Source organism: Puma concolor, chromosome E4 (assembly GCF_028749965.1).
Source record: "Puma concolor isolate L17-30 chromosome E4, mPumCon1.1.hap2, whole genome shotgun sequence".
NCBI lineage: Eukaryota > Metazoa > Chordata > Mammalia > Carnivora > Felidae > Puma > Puma concolor.
The window spans coordinates 58,579,943-58,598,028 of record NC_141683.1 but is presented as its reverse complement, the minus strand read 5'-3'; the positions used below and the strand labels follow the sequence as shown (position 1 = coordinate 58,598,028).

General features: G+C 38.4%; 1 protein-coding gene across 2 annotated transcripts in view; it reads right to left on the bottom strand.

Moving 5' to 3' along the window:
* NME7 (NME/NM23 family member 7) overlaps positions 1–18,086 on the bottom strand; it is a 263,016-nt gene that overhangs the window by 120,469 nt on the left and 124,461 nt on the right. For both annotated transcript variants that reach the window (XM_025926224.2, XM_086693698.1), the window contains 2 exons: positions 15,399–15,467; positions 5,991–6,092 (listed from right to left, as the gene is read on the bottom strand). In XM_025926224.2, the coding sequence (XP_025782009.2) occupies positions 5,991–6,092; positions 15,399–15,467 (171 nt within the window). The remainder of the gene's footprint in view (positions 1–5,990; positions 6,093–15,398; positions 15,468–18,086) is intronic.

The window sequence follows — 18,086 nt, the reverse complement described above, 5'->3', positions numbered from 1 at the left end:
ACAAGCAAATGGAAAGATATCCCATGTTGATGGATTGAAAGGATGAATATTGTTAAAATGTCCATATTACCCAAACCCATCTATACATTAAATGCAATTTCTATTAAAATTCCAATAACATTTTTCACAGAAATAGAAAAAAAAACCCAAAATTTGTACAGAATCACAAAAGGCTCTAATTGACTAAACCAATTTTGAGAAAGAAAAACAAAGCTGGAATCATCACATTCCCTGATTTCAAACTCTACTACAAAACTATCGTAATCAAAACAGTATGGTACTGGCACAAAAACAGACACACAGATCAATGGAAAGAATCTAGAGCACAGAAACAAATCCTCACATATATGGTCAACTAATATTTGACAGAGAAGCCAAGAATACCCAGTAAGGAAAGGATTGTGTCTTTAAGAAATGATGTTAAGCAAAAAGAAATATCACACACAGGAAAATGAAATTGGACTCCTATCATAAGTATTATTTTGTAAAAATTATTTTACACCATAAAATGACATATAACCAATCTAGTAAAATCATATCATTAAAGAATGTTTAATGACATGAGAGAAAGCTCAGTTCTATTTAGGGTATCATGAACTACAAAACAGTATACACACTTTGATCCAAATTTTATTTATGAAATTGCTCTTAGTGATAATATTATGGGCCATATTTCCTTTATCAAACTTTATTTCACTCCTAATTTTTCCGTAATGGCCATGTATTATTTTTATACTCACAATAAAAATATTATTTGCAAAATACAAATTCAGAAGAATAGGGCAAAGTCTTCAAGGAAAGATACGAGAAAAAGGATAAAGTGGAAAGTTTCAACAGAGAAGGAAAACACACTTCCTTGGAACTAGAATGAAGAATGAGCGTGAGTTCAGAAATAAATGGTGTGAAGGCAGAAATTTAAGAGATCATATTTAATAACCATACTTTTCTCTGTGAAATAGAAGATAATGCTATCTTTTTATGGAGAGGAGGCTGAATTGTATGAGGGCTGAGGAAAATAATGGAGGTTTAACATTGCTATTTTGAGAATTAGCAGAAAGAAGGACAGAAAAAGATTTCTAGAGGACAGTAATCGGCCCAGCTTTGTTTGGAGATCATACTTTGCATCAACATGAGTTTATACAACAGTATAACAGTCATCTACCAGACCATTCAGTGCATGTATAAGAATGAGGTAGGCACATGCTTGAGTGGATGTAAGTTTGGGGTTTTGGGAGTGTGGACAAAGGACAAGAGAGTAAAGACACTGAGAATGCTATAAAAAGGGCAAAGGTGGGGCGCCTGGGTGGCGCAGTCGGTTAAGCGTCCGACTTCAGCCAGGTCACGATCTCGCGGTCCGTGAGTTCGAGCCCCGCATCAGGCTCTGGGCTGATGGCTCAGAGCCTGGAGCCTGTTTCCGATTCTGTGTCTCCCTCTCTCTCTGCCCCTCCCCCATTCATGCTCTGTCTCTCTCTGTCCCAAAAAATAAATAAACGTTGAAAAAAAAAAATTTAAAAAGGGCAAAGGTATGAACAATGGAGTCTAGGTTGAACAGAGAAGGAAGTCAGAAAGTGGCATTACAGTGTCAGAAAATGGAAGGGTCTACAGCCTAGAAGTTTCAGTCAAGTCAAAGGGACACTGGGAAGAGGATCAAGAGGCCAAGGAATCCAGAAAGCTACGGCAGACATTACTATAATAGAGATTAAGTTCGAAGACGTGTCTCTGCTCTGGATGTCAACAAAAAATACAGCATGGTCTATTCCCAGAAAACTGGCAAGCAGAATGATAAAAGATAATTGACAGAAGTTGTCCATTCAGCTCTCAGGCCAAGTACTGGGTGAATCTTTCACATGGATGTTCTTGTGCCAATCTGATGATAAGAACTGGGATGAAGAGAAAGACTATATAATCAGGGGTTCCCAGCCTTCAATGAATAAAGGAATGTGACCAGAAGGTCAATAGGTAACAGAAGCGACAGACTTTGACTCCCAAGCATTTCTCTTGCAAGTCTACCACAAGTCCCTGCACATTCATGGGAAAAGAACTGCATTTCAAACTATCAGGATACTTTGACTTTAATCCGAAAAGCAGTAAAGGCTACTCAATAGCCGGTGAAAGACCACTGTGACAATCAAATGAATGGAAAATATCATCAAATTTTAAAAAGCCACTTTTTGTGTGAGAAAATATTTGATTGGTTGATTGATTGAGACAGAGACAGCATGAATCAGGGGAAGGGGCAGAGTGAGAGAGAATCCCAAGCAGGCTCCAAGCTCAGCACGGAGTCCAATGTGGGGCTCGATCCCACACCCCTGGGATCATGACCTGAGCCAAAATCAAGAGTCAGATGCTCAACCGACTGAACCACCCAGGCACCCCCAAAATATCTGACTCTTAATTCAGCCAGGTCATGGGATAATGTTTTCAAAGCCCCTGAAGATAGATAATCACCTGACCAAAAATTCAGATTTTCTGAAACAGGATCCTTTACATAAAATATTTTACAAACATATTTTTTCATAAAACAAGACCTACCTATGCAAGGGTATTTGGCTCGTCATCCCCATCAGCCCAAGAACAAATATATTCTGCACAGTTTTTCCAGATAATTTACCACTTCTTTGGTGGCTCTTTCAGTTTCCTGATGGCTCAGCAGGAAAACTGCAAAGCTACTCAACAGTGAAATTCTTGGGCAGGTGCAATCAAAACCTCCTCCAGAGGCAAATCTTAGGTTTTCTGCCTAAGGAGATGGATTTTTTGCAGATGATGGTGTGGTGAGTGAATGTTTCTCTCACTACAAAGAAACGCGTTGTGATCTTTTTTCCTTTCTGCGCAGTAGACTCCAACATTTTTCAAGCACCCTTATCGTTAAAATACGTAAATACGTCAAAACATGTACATATTTTTAATAGATTATATACATGTACTCTTATCAATCCGTACATGAAATTTTAATAAATTTCATTTCTCTCTTATTTTTGATAGAGTAAATAAATAAAAATGGAAAGCCTAATATACCCCTCCCCAGCAGGGAACTGTCTTATAAAACACCCCCTTCTTTCAGACCACTTCTAGACAGACTGGAAGAAATTCTGTTCATACACAATGTGCGCTTCCTTCCAGCTATAAGAGAAAGAATCTGCCAACAGTGCAGACATCAATGATGAAAGTGATGTCAATCTACAACATAGACAGTGACAGAGTGGCCTAATGGTCACTATAAGGCTAAACCTTCTTTTGAATCAACTTACAAAGTAGTTCTACATCTTAAAAAGGAATAAAGAGAAAAAGAACCCACTTGAGTAGATGAAATATTTTTAGGGGCAGGTGGGCGTCGTTTAAGTGCTGACTCTTGATTTCAGCTCAGATGATGATCTCACAGTTGTGAGATTGAGCCTCTTGTGGGGCTCCTCACAGGGAGGGGGCTGAATTAAGATTTTTTTCTCCCTCTATCCCTCTCTGCCCCTCTTCCGTTCGTGTGCGTGCTTTGTCTCTCTCTCAAAACAAAAATTCTTCTTTAAATAATGAGTTAATACCAGATGTTAGGTATGCACAAAAATACAGCCAGTCTTTTATTAATCTGTCAAGTATTCATTGTACGGCCATGACATACCTGGCATTTTCCCTACACACTAATTATATTTACATGTATCATAACCCACAGTCTCTCTTTAGATGTGGAAATGACTGTGCAGTGACGAAATGAGTTTCTAAATTATTTCAATGTAATACAGTACCTGAGTAGATTGGCACACTGGCAGCTTGAAGTGAGACTGCCATTCATCAATTCCACCTCCTAAAACTAGACCGTAAGTTCCTCAAAGATAAGCACTGCGTTTATTTGATCATCTCTATAAACCTAGAGTAGCACCTAGCAGAGTGACCGGCATTCAATGCCATGAGCATTCAATGCTTACAATTTTGTTGGAGGGGTGGGAGAAGAGGGAGAAAGAAAGGGAGGAGGAGAAGAAGAAAATAAACCAAAGCCTGGGAACAAACTGGAAGAGCCATTTTATTGCCCCTAAAATGGTTTGACTATAACCACTAATGGTATTTTTTCTGATGAGATATATGTGTGTATGTGTATATATGTATATGTATACGTATATATGATATACATATACATATATATACAGAGAGAGATCAAAAGCATATGATCTTGCTTAAAACCCTGCACTTACACTTAGTATATAATTCAAGACTCTGAGCCTCAAGAGGAGAATCTATCCTTGCCCATTCCAGGCTGAGCTAGGTGCTAATATTCTGGGCTCCGTCGTACATAGTGCAAGCATCTAACACTACAATTGGCACAGAACATGGAAAGTAGCCACTTCATATACTGTCCACTCATAAACTGTAAGCTCTTTGAGACTCCTATCTTTATGTTCACAAATACTAGCACAGATTCAGTAAATACTGAATGACGGAAAGAACAAACATCTCATTCTCCTTCTGTTCTAGTTATCTCTTTAATTCGCTCATATGTTCAGTCAGCCGTTCAACTCACCATTTTAATTATCTTAAAGAATCAATAAACAAAAAGCCGTCTTGGCCAACAGAAATCGGATACAAAAATGGCGAACACCAAGATCTATTCATTCATATGACCAAAAAGTATCTCTTTCTAATGTCTTATGATTAAGCATCAATAAACACTCAACATCATCACCCTTTTCTCTTAATGTCCTCTACGTCAGAATCACGTTTTAATAATCACTCTTTCACAACCACATTGATTACTTACTTCTATTCTTCCTTCTCCCTGAAAAGACATATAGTAGGTCCTGCCACCTCTTTCTCTAATGTCATCAGGTCTGCTCTTAACTGTTTCTAGAGCCCCTACCTTTAACGCCTTCCAATTGACTTCCAATGGAGTCAAGGGAACGACTCCATACACTCAAAATTAAGCTCAATATAAGGAATTGCTGTTTCTTACTACATGGGATTCCACTTACACAGAATCCACAATTTTAACCTGGTTTTTAAGGCTACTCATCTCTCACTCATCTCTACCAGCATTTGCTACCTTGTTTCCTCTATCTGCTCCTTTACTCAACAATCCCTCAACATTTGCATTTTACCTGAACTAACAATATTTTAGTCCTTATTTGTATGTTTCTTCGCAAGTGTTCTAAAAGATCATCATGTGTGTGCTCTTTGATCACTGAGAATGGGTGGACTGCTTTCCCCTCCAGGGAAAATCTAGCAAGCACTCTTACACAAGTTGACTTCTCAATAGGTGCTGTTAACTTGCCATCCTACATCTAAGGGAACTCAATAAATGCTGTCTGGATTAAACTGAATTGGATGCTCATCTTCAATAAACTATTTATAAGTGAAAATAAAATAAAGAAAAGAGAATACATTTAAATTACAGTGTTGAAAATCAGTAATGCTTCCCATAATCCTACTCAGCCTTTATCATCTGCATGGAGATTTCTCATGTGTATTCTAATGCTACTTCTGTTTTTCAGCCCCCATCTCCCTCCTCTTCACCCCTCTTGCCACCCAATATCCATATGAAGGAAACCCAAAGCAAAATGAAAAGGACACTAGAGAATATCAAGTTTCATATAAGCCCCACTGCTCATATTTATGCATCTGGTTATGAGGCCACCATATCAATATTCTTCACACTGAGAGCTTTATTTAGAGCCTCCCTATGTCAAAGGACAATTAATATCTTAGATAAGTTCTATCAGAGTGCTTGATAAATTCACTTTTCTAGACAATTTAGCAAGAAGACACAATAAAAGAAAATGCCACAGTAAAGGTTTCTGCTCATTTTATACTGTCACGAGGCTAATAAAAAATTCACTTTTTTCTTGGAGTATTATATTAAAAAATTCTCCAGAACGCTAGTTTGAATAAAAATCTGTCTGATGTAGTCATTTTGGTGTTACCTCTTGTAAAGAAGAAATTTAATCAAGACTGTTGATATATTTAGCTACCGAATAGAACAAATTTGATTAACATTTTAAACACTAACTTACAGGATCAGCTGGTCCACAGAATTCTCGAAATGTCTTTGTAGGATTATTCTGTTGAATCTCCAGTGCTACACAAGGGCCGGAATACATTTCTGTCACCATCTCCTATGATGTGTAATGTAAAAGTTAGTAAAATTTAATGATCTTTTACTCCTCCTCCTTCAATTGCACCACTATTCCAAATCTTAAAATCTTAGTTATCTGTGAATTCTCATGAATCCCACATGCCAAAAGCTCCCAGGTTTTGTCCATTTTTCCTGCAAAAATGTGTTTTAGGTATATTCCTTCATCTCCATAGGAATGGAGATCTAACCTACTAACATCATTTTAATGTACTGCTTTACCAGTTGGCACTTTCATTAATTGAAATGGTCTTCTCATACCTCTTCCTTCTAAAGGGTACCTCCTCTTAAATAGAGTTCTGTTGAATGGACATTTCTTTTTTTTTTTTTTTAAGTTTATTGATTTATTTTTGAGAGAGATGGGGGGGGAGGGAGGGAGGGAGGGAGGGAGGGAGATGGGCAGAGAGAGGGAGAGACATAATCCCAAGCAGCCTCCATGCCATCAGCAGCATAGCGTGACATGGGGCTCGGACCCACAAACTGTGAGGTCGTGACCTGAGCCAAGATCAATATTCGGACGCTTAACTAAGCCACCCAGGCACCCCTCAAATGAACAGTTCTAAGGATACAAATTCCAAAGTGTTTCTTCCAAAGACGCTTTCAAAAATCATAATCATGTTCAGAAATGAAGAAAACGGAGACTAGATCTCATAGTAAACATCTAGAAATTAGTATGTAGAAACAACAGTTTTCAAAAACTAGGTGACAGGCAGCACAGTATGACCCCTGAGACAGGGGAATCAAATGAAGTAAGCCACATGACTGCCCATCTTTCTGCTTGGAGGAAGTTTCCAGACAATGCGACAGGGAGAGGAAACACAACAGAGCCCAACACTCTCACTAAGGAGAAGAGATAAAGACTGGAATTCAGGGAGGCCACTGCAGCTAGAATGTGAGGACAGACCACTAGAGGAGGTGGGAGAACTATGGAAGAGTAAGCTATTGGGATCTGCAGAGAAGTTCACCTGAGTTTTTGGCTAAGAGTCTGTACATGTGTAGAGGAAACCAGCCAAGGCTGAGAACTACCAGAAGCAGTAAGTGAAACCATCCAGAGAGACAGCACAAGGCTGAGAAGACTTTGCATTTCCATCAGCCAGACTGGAAAGCCCTCACACGATACACAGGGCATCGGGTAGAGTCCTCAGAAGGGTACTGCACCGTGACAGTTGGCCTTACATATGGAATGCTCTGTATCCATCCTCTAAAGCTGAAAAGCAAGTCTTGAAAGGGTCAGACTGATCCCAAGTAACATAGTGAGTGCCCAAACTACATCAAATACTCTTCCAAGGAATATGACATACCTACCATGCATGTAACACTATAAACTGCACATCATCCAGTATCCAATAAAAATTACCAGGCATACAAAGAAGAAAATATGAACCATCATTAGAAGAAAACTCGATAAATTGATACAGATCCAACAATGACAGAAATGATGTTGGTTACATAAGAATGTTAAAACAGCTAATGTAAATAGGCTCTATCTGCTCAAATTACAGGAAGAAAACATGGACATCATGCAGAGAAAATCAACATTAAAAAGACCCAAAGAGTAGACTACTGAATTGCTAGGCTGTGCACCTGAAACTAATGTAACACTTTATCAAATACACTTAAAAAAAAAAATTAAAAAAAGAACCCAAATGGGACTTCTAGAGATAAAAACTACATCTGAATTAAATACACTGAATGGGAAGGACAAAATAAAATACAACAGAAGGACAATAAATATAAGGAAATGCAACACCAACTATTCAAAAGCAAGCACAGAGGGGGGTGGTTCAATTAGTTGAACATCCAACTCTTGATTTCGGCTCCGGTCATGATCCCAGGGTTGTGGGATTGAGCCCTGCTTTGGGCTCCACACTGAGCGTGGAGCCTGCTTGAGATTCAATCTCTCTTTCTGCCCCTCTCCCATGCTCAGGTGCTTTCTCTTTCTCTAAAATTAAAAACAGAAAAGGCAAGCACAGAGAGATAGAGGAATGGATACAAATATCCCACAATAATTTTTTTCAATGACATGCTAACATATGCATATATAAATTGGATTCCCAGAAGAAAAGGAGGGGTGATGAATAACTATTCCGAGAATTGCTAAAAAATACTCAAATTTGATGAAAATCATAAGCCAAAAAGGTGCAACAGAGTCCAAGAATAAATGCAAAGTACAGTAAGACGATAATTAAATTGGCTAAAACCAAAAATCTCAGTAACAAAAAAGCCTTTAAAAACAACCAAAAAAAAAAAAAAAGACATAACAGTAGAACAAAGCTAAGGACATAAATGACAACAAAAATCTGTCAATCTATAATTCTATACCCAGGTGGGAAGATAGTTCTCACAAATGAAGGAAAAATAACTTTTTCCAACAGAAAAAATGTGACAGAATTCACTACCAGCAGCCCTATACCGTAAGAAATGTTAAAGGAAGTTCTTCAGATAGAAAAAAAATCATGCCAGACAAAAATATGGATCTGCAAGAACAATGGTAAACATGTGGGCAAATATATTTTTTAGTTGGTGTGCAAGATATTTATTTAAAGCAAAAATATTAAAAAATGCATTATAGGGTTTATAATAGAAATAAAATGTAGGACAACCACAACACATAAGAAGAGGGGGAATGGAAGGATACTGTTTTAAGGTTCTTATCTGTACATGAAGCGGTATAATGAAAAAGATGATCAAAGAAAAGAGCCTCTCAGTGTCTGGAACACTCAATCAATGTTCTTTTCTTCTCTACATGGGGAATAATACTTCAGGAAGAAATGAAAATAAATATAAAGACTTTGAGGCAGAAGTCCAGGTGATGTGCATGACTATCAGGAGCAAAGGGAGACTAGAGAAAATAAGAGAGGAGGGCAGATTGTGGAGAGTTCGTGGCACATAATGACAAAGTAAAATAAAAGTAATTTATTACAGAACACTATTTAAATATTAATTGGAACTCAGTCATCATACTTAATAGAAATTTCAGAAGTTGAAAGAGGAGGGAAGTGCTTCACGATTAAGATGGTACACAGAACCCTAAATGTATCCCCCTGAAGTCACTTTGCTATTTCACAAAGGTCATATGTAATTGACTTTTTATGGATAATTATGTTGAGTCTGACCTTCTGTCTCATGACATTGAGGTACTGCCTATGAATAAATGTCAACGGCCAAGTTCTCATCAGGGGCAGTAGACAGCATGAATATGTTATCCAGAAAGAAAAGGAGTGAATTTTGCCTGCTTTTCTTTCATTTGTGTCTCTCCTTGCCTTTCAGTGTTAATCACAGATACCGTTAAAAATACAGACATAAAGGGCTATGCAAATGCACAACATGGAAAGAAAAAACACGTTGGAAAAAGGACTCTATCAAAAGCATAATGTGCTGCTTAAAAAAACAAAATGGACTCAACAAAATTCTCAAGTCACCTAGGTTTTTTAATTAAGTAAAAAGTTAACAAAAACAAAAAAGAACATGCTTGTTTCCTTCGCAGCCCTTTGACTCCTGTCCTTTAGGTAGTTAGGATGGGATCATGTGATTTAATATCTATCCTCACTAGAACATAAGCTCCATAAATGCAGATAGTGTGCTTTTGTTGTTGTTGTTCATCTCTGTATTCTTGGCATCGAACACATTGTTTGGCACATAGTAGACAGTCTATGTAGTAAATAAGTGGATCGTGATAACACAATAAGATAGGAATTATCACTTTTTTGTGTTTGTAAATGCTGACGCAGCAAATGCAAGTATAAATGATCAACACTGAATCTACTATAAGGAATTATGTCAAATACAATAATAGCGATAGTAATAACAAAACAGCTAATACTCTCTCAGTACTCTCAATATGTGAAACTCCTTCACGGGATTTTTTTTCATTTAATTATCACAGCAATCTCATAAAGTACATAATAGAATTATTTCCATGTTATAGATGGGTAAACTAAGGCTTAAAGAAGGCAAATACCTTGTCTAAGGCCACACAACTGGTAGACTGGCATTTGAACCTAGCATCTGACTCCACAGGTTTTTGGTGAGAAGGGAATTGAGTTCAGAAAGCTGAAAGTTGGTTGCACTGAATTTTGAGATAAGAAAAGTCTATACACAGTTTGAAGCAAGGAATGTGGGAACCCCTAGAACTCATGTATAGTATCTGGTACAATGTCAGTGATGTCGTCCTATTTCACACTGTATATCCTACATTTAAGAGGACCATTTCACCCACAAATCTTTAAGTTTAGGCTAATAAAATGAATGGACTTGCTGTTATGACCTTAGAGGTCTTATCATTTATTTTAAAACACGAATCTGAAGACAAGCAGGGTAAAGTGTTATGCGAAAAGACAGAGTAAGAATCAAATCATCTGTTTCTGTCCCTTTAGGTTGCCTCTTAAGATTACTTGTATAGGCTCTTCTTTCTGAATTAGATAAACCTCCTAAAGTTAAGAGACACATAGTACTATGCAGCATTTAAAAATTTACCTCTTCCTTGAACTTAAACTCAAGCTCCGAATATTAACGGTCATGAGAACTAAGAGTTTTGATGGGATATACAATTGTCACAATAACAAGTGACACTCAGGATTTGCTAGCCAATTTTTGGTGTCCCAAATTAAGCAGTGAAAGATACCGCAACCATATGCATTTGCAGTGTATGGATCCAGACCCTTACACTTTGAACAAAACAGAATTTTAAGTGGGAAAAGAACTTTAAAAGCATTAGAGATAATATACCACCCGATTATTTACGTCAATAAAATATTCCTTGAATAAAAACATCCTTATTTCCCTCTGGATAACATTTTCAAAGAAACAGCTCTCCTTAGTTGCAATAAAATTTTATATCCTATAAGTACAGAATATCTCTTAAAGATACCTGGATAATGTTCTGGTTCACGTAGACACCCCATTTTCCCATTAAGAGACAACTACAAACCAATTATGATTTGAAATATTTCTTTTACACTGAATAAACCATTTCAAGCTGAATAAAAGATGATAAGCGTTACTAAAAATGACTCACGAGGCTATTAATTACTCTGAAATAATGTAGTTTTTTTCTACCAAACAGCCCATATATCCTTTTCTTAAGCAGGATCTGTTATTAATATTGTAAGATTTAAATAGTAATTATAGAGAATATACTCCTGAAAATATCAGACAGAAGAAAGCATCAACACCAATTATTCTGGGATATCTTGACATTAAAGTATGATATTGCTACTGTCACTTAAATTCCTGATTTCTTAGGGGTGTCACCTCCACCCAGTGATGTTTTTATTTTTAACTCCCAAATCCCAAAATCAAAAAAAACTCCACGAGTATATATTACGTAAAACATAAATTACATGCGTAGTATTTTAAAGCACAATATAGGAGACATTAAAGTTAGATGAGGGTTTTTTTTTAAGTTATTTCCCAAAGGGAAATGTGGCCCACCTGAGGTAGGTACACAGACTACTAGTGTCCTCAACTATTTGTTACCAAATTCAATACTGTGTGATAGTGTATGATAATATAACTCAGGATCAGGGGATATGTCTCCATGAGTTTATCTTATATACAATTTATCTTATATAAAGCTATAATATAACATGGATTAAGGAAGGTAGAGGTTTTCAATCATATTTTTAAAGTAAAATTGAACAAACAAAAGAAGGTTTTCAGGTGCTTGCTTGTGAAGGAAGGAAGGAAGGAAGGAAGGAAGGAAGGAAGGACGGAAGGACAGACCATAACTCTAAAATGAAGAAGCAGGTAAGATTAAGGTTAGAGTCAGTAAGCTATAAAAGAAGGAAAACTACTCTGGCTCCTCTCAATCAGGGTGGAAACCACCAGTATGCTGAACACGAAATTTATTTCACAATTGGTCTTTACTCTGTAGGACTAAATAAGACAAAGGTTCAAACCAGTGCATTTTTCCTTTTTAAGGTCAGTCGAAAGGAAGAGTCATAGAGAAGGGGAGAAGAAGGGAATCTAGTCTCATTGTCAGGAACAGTAACCTTTATGCAAAAAAAAAAAAAAAAAAAAGTCAAAATTCTCTTTAAAGGAACCTAGGTCAGGAGGCAGTCCACTAGCACAAATAAATCTAAGATGATTTGATACAGAGGGGAAGGAAACTAATTTTGATAAAATATCTATGATGTGTTATTTTCAAGAACAATACTTGGCTTACTTGAATATAGTCATTTGTTTTCAAGAATGTATTTCATTGCCCTCTAAACACCTTTTAAATATTATTTCTTCAGAGGAGGGGCGGAGTTCAAAGGGCGGAGAAGTAGGGGGACCGGGATTTCCCTTGTCCCTCAAGCACAGCTGTACTGAGGTCAGAACCCCCAGAAACCCCCAGGAAATCAACCTGCAGAGCGGCAAAAGCATTTCCACACACGGAGGGAGACAGCTTGGTGGGAGGGAGGGAGGGTACGTGAACTGGGGGAGATAAAACGGAGTAGGCACAGAGGGGAGGGAACCCCTTCTTTGGAGAGACAAAAAGGGAGAGAGAGAGGAGGGCTGTGAAATTGAAGTATCAAGTTAGCACAACAGGAAAACCTCTCCGAACCACAGACTGGGGAGCGAGAATATGGACAGTGCCAGTTTCTATTCTGCAAACAGCCTTGGGAGCCGAAACCCAGAGGTTTCAACTGTTTGCAACTTTGTCCGGAGGGAAGCTGGGTAGCCAGCACTTTCACTCTATTCTTTTTACACCTTTTCTCTCTCTTATTCTTTTTTATTTTCCTTTCTCTTTCTCTGGATTTAGCTGATTCTCTGTTTCGCCCTCTTTTCTCCCCTTTGATTTTTCTTTTTGTTTGGGATCAGGTTCCCCCTGACTTTTTACGTTTCTTCCATGGTTACTTCAACAAACAAATCAAAGCACACCTGGCTGAAGGTCCGAACACCCCACCACTACACGCAAGGAAGAGCTCTGCAGACAACCGACCAGCGGGAAAGAGCAGCAAAAATGCAACAACAGAGTGAATGCAACATACACGAAAAACACTTCCTGAAGTGCCAGGCCCTGGACAGTGTGTGACCCCTTTTTAATATAGTAGTACTCTCAGGTGCAGGATATGTAACAAGCTATTAAAACACGCAAAAGACAGAAACGTAGCCAAGATGACAAAAGGGAAGAATTCTCAAAAGAAAATTCAGGGAGAAATGACAGCCAGAGGCTTGTGCAAAACAGATACAAACAATATATCTGAACAAGAATTTAGCATAACAGTCGTAGGACTAATAGCTGGGCTTGAAAACAGCATTGTAGGCCCCAGGGAATGTCTTGCTGTAGAGGTCAAGGATCTAAGAACTAGTCATGATGAATTAAGAAATGCTATAATGCGGGGCGCCTGGGTGGCTCAGTCGGTTAAGCTCAGGTCATGATCTCGCGGTCCATGGGTTCGAGCCCCGCGTTGGGCTCTGTGCTGACAGCTCAGAGACGGGAGCCTGTTTCAGATTCTGTGTCTCCCTCTTTCTCTGACCCTCCCCTGTTCATGCTCTCTCTCTGTCTCAAAAATAAATAAATGTTAAAAAAAAATTAAAAAAAAAAAAAAAGAAATGCTATAATGCACCTGTGTGGCTCAGTCAGTTAGGCGTCCGACTTCAGCTCGGGTCATGATCTCACGGCTTGTGAGTTCAAGCCCCGCATCAGGCTCTATGCTGACAGCTCAGAGCCTGGAACCTTCTTCAGATTCTGTGTCTCCCTCTCCCTACCCCTCCCCCACTCATTCTGTCTCTTTCTTGTCAAAAACAAATAAAAACATTAAAAAAAAAATTAAAAAATAAAAAGAAATGCTATAAATGAGATGCAAAATTAACTAGATACAGTGACAGTGAGGACGGAAGAAGCAGAGTAGAGAACAAGTGAAATAGAAGATAAAATTATGGAAAATGACGAAGCCAAAAAACAGAGGGAAAGGAAATTACTAGATCACAAGGGGAGAATCAAAGAGCTAAGTGATTCCAGGGGCACCTGGGTGGCTCACCCGGTTAAGTGTCCGACTTCGGCTCAGGTCATGATCTCATGGTTCACGAGTTTGAGGCCCACATCGGGCTCTGTGCTGACAGCTCAGAGCCTAGAGCCTGCATCAGATTCTGTGTCTCCCTCTCTCTCTGCCCCTCCCCTGCTCGCACTCTGTCTCTCTCTCTCTCAAAAATAAACTTTAAAAAAAAATTTAAAGTGCTAAGTGATTCCATGAAACCAAACAATATCCATATCATAGGAATTCCGGAAGAAAAGCAAGAGACAGGGACAAAAGGTTTATTTGAACAAATTATAGCTGAGAACTTCCCTAGTCTGGGGAAGGAAACAGGGATCCAAGTCCACGAGGCACAGAGAACTCCCTTCCAAATCAACAGGAACAGGTCAACACCATGACATATCATAGTGAAATTGGCAAACTACAAAGCTAAAGAGAGAATTCTGAAAGCAGCCAGAGACCAACCGTCCTTAACCTACAAGGGTGCACACACAAGGGTAGTAGCAGACCTGTCCACTGAAACTTGGCAGGGCAGAAGGGATTAAATGTGCCGAACAGGAAAAATATGCAGCCAAGAATCCTTTGTCCAACAAGGCTGTCATTCATAATAGAAGGAAAGATAAAGGCTTTCCCAGAAAAATAAGTATTTCTTCAGGGGCACCTGGGTGGCTCAGTCAATGAAGCATCAGCCTCTGGATTTTGGCTCAGGTCATGATCTCACGGTTTGTGAGTTCGAGCCCCACATTGGGCTATACACTGACAGGGCACAGCCTGCCTGGGATTCTCTCTGTCTCCTTCTCTCTCTGGCCCTCCCCCTCTCTTTCTCTCTCTCAAAATAAATTAATAAACTTAAAAAAATAAAAATAAAATAAATATACTTCTTCAGTCTCAGCCATATTTTCGGATGATTCTACCTGCATTTATACCATTAAAATGGATGTTAAATACTGCTGTGGAGTTATACTGTACCATTAAGAACTATTTGCTTTTAACTTTCTAAAGCATCCTGGAGAGTCTTCTACCCTGAGAATATTATTAACTTCATAGATAACATTTAAGGGTGTCACTATGCCAGCAAGGTCTTCCGTGATTTTCTTGCACGCCTGTATATTTTTGTTTCATAAATGAAACAACATGATATTTTAATATCTGATCCAGTGGCTCTCAGGGATAAGAACGCCTCAGTCACTGGATATGATCAGCTAGCAACTGGTGGACTTGTAAATACCTTCATGAGTATGAATAAATTTCAGATGAGATCCCCAACATTTAAGATACACAAACTGTTTTCAGTACCAATGCCTCACATTCGCTTTGATACTTACATTATACTCAGACACTACTCCTTTATAAACTTCATAAAACTCTTCAACGTTAACTCGATCCATGTTGAACTATATTGAAACAAAACAAAACAGAACAAAAGTCAACCAATAAAAGGACGCAAAATGTGCCACGCTTAGAACTCAACACTTAAGACCTCCTGGATGTATTTTCTTTAAAATCTAAACCTTGCGCAAATTAAATACTCTGAAAAAGTGTCGTTGAAGATAAACTCATCAACGATAAAAATGCGTAACATTTATTGAGCACTTGATATATCAAATATTGTTCTAGGACCTGCACGCCATCATCTCATTTAATCCCCTCAACAACCCCATGACATAAGTCACACGATGTACATAAGGGTTATGTAACCTTCAGATCTGTGTGTTCCATCTCAAGCAGTCTGACCTCACCTGTCATGCCCCTAGCCACTACACTATACCTCTCTTTGAATAAAGCCTCATTCTCCATGCACACGAAAAAATTTATATACAGTGTCATGTTGTTTACTGATAGATGAGCAGAAGCAGAACTATTACTAATGCAATGTACTTCCAATTTTGCAGCGGCCAAAAATAGTACCCTTTTCTCCCAAACATTTAGAAAAATCCCTACTTAGCATTTACACGAGTCGTCTGGAAATTGAAATTCAAACCGAATTGTAAGAGAATGCTTATAAGATAAATCTATAAAGACTCCTTCTTATCCAGGCTGGATTCAAATTTAATTAAAAATAAAATTTCATTAAGTTCTAGTGTTGGGGCACCTGAGTGGCTCAGTCGGTTAAACATCCAACGGTTGATTTAGGCTCAGGTCATGATCTCCCAGTTCATGGGATCAAGCACCGGGTCAGGCTCTGCACTGACAGTAACAGTCAAAATAAATAATAAACAAAAAATAAGTCCTAGGGTCTCAAGAACTAAGACCTTAATTTTTTTTTTTTAATTGGCTCAGAATTTAAAATTTTAGGGGCGGGGCGCCTGGGTGGCTCAGTCGGTTAAGCGTCCGACTTCAGCTCAGGTCACGATCTCGCAGTCTGCGAGTTTGAGCTCTGCATCGGGCTCTGGGCTGATGGCTCAGAGCCTGGAGCCTGCTTCCGACTCTGTGTCTCCCTCTCTCTCTGCCCCTCCCCCGTTCATGCTGTGTCTCTCTCTGTCTCAAAAATAATGTTAAAAAAATAAAATTAAAAAAATAAATAAAAAAAATAAAATAAAATTTTAGGGGCACCTGGGTGGCTCAGTCAGTTAAGCTTCTAACTCTTGATTTCAGCTCAGGTCATGATCTCATGGTTTGTGGGATGGAGTCCTGTGTCGGGCTCTGTACTGTCAGCAGGAACCCTGCTTGGGATTCTCTCTCTCCCTCTCTCTCTGTCCCTCCTCTGCTTGTGCACTTTCTCTCTCCTTCTCCCTCCTTCCCTCCCTCCCCCGCCCTCTCTCTCAAAATAAATAAACTTAAAAAAAATAGAATTTACAATTTTATTTTCTTCCCTATTTTGTTTCTTTATTGTTGCCAAAAATACAGATCACTAAGAAATTTCTGCCTGCCCAGGCAATAATTCACACTGGGAGGATTTATTTCATAGGCAACATAACTATAACAGTCAGTGAATTTTGTTTCGATTTCAGTGTTTTAGCCTACATTCCCACAACTTGTTGAATTTTTAATATAACAAAATAATAACAGAATATATAATTTAAATACTTATATTTTGTATTGGAAATTCCACGAGGCATTGTATAGGGTTATTTTAATTTAATTTGCAATTTATTTTAATTTTCATTTGATTTGTAAAATAATCCACTGAGGCAAACAATAATGTTCTCACTGACAGGCAGACCCACGAGTCTAGAGGGCAGCTGACCCATGATTCAGAAACAGAGCTTCCCAGGGCACCTGAGTGGTTCTGTCGGTTAAGCCTCCGACTTCAGCTCAGGTCAGGATCTCACAGTTTGTGAGTTCAAGCCCCGCATCAGGCTCTATGCTGACAGCTCAGAGCCTGGAGGCTGCTTAAGATTCCGTGTCTCCCTCTCTCTGCCCCTCCTCTCTCTCTCTCTCAAAAACAAACATTAAAATTAAAAAGAAAGAAAGAAAGAAAGAAAGAAAGAAAGAAAGAAAGAAAGAAAGAAACAGAGCTTCCTGACTCCCAGACTCAAGGGCTGTGATTGCCACTAAGCAACCATGCCTCCCCTATAGGTGCAATTAATCTTTTTTATTATTATTCTTGTTTTCACTGAGCACCTACTATGGCCAATGACCATGCTAGCTTGTAGGCCTAGAGTCAGATCAATATTTAAATCTAAGTTTGCTACAAAATACATACTTTTAAAACAGGCTTAGGTCCTACAGTCCTGTGAATATAACACCAATCCAATACTTTTAGAACGTTTTGCCTAACAATTTCTTCATAATCCTAGATAAGGTTCTTCAAATATCAACTCTGTCATTAGTCTCCAAGTTTTGCCCAATGACTGCAAACCAGTTGATATTTCTGACCTCTTTTTGGCTTGTAGGCATTCCTACTAATCAGGACACAAAGTGGTCAGAATCTTGGTTACTGCTCTGACCCCTGATTTTGGATGATCCTAAGACTTAAAAGAAATCAAAAGCAGTTCCTTTTCAGAAAAAGAACGTATAAATTATACATACATACATATATATATATATATATATATGGAAAATCTCAGCTC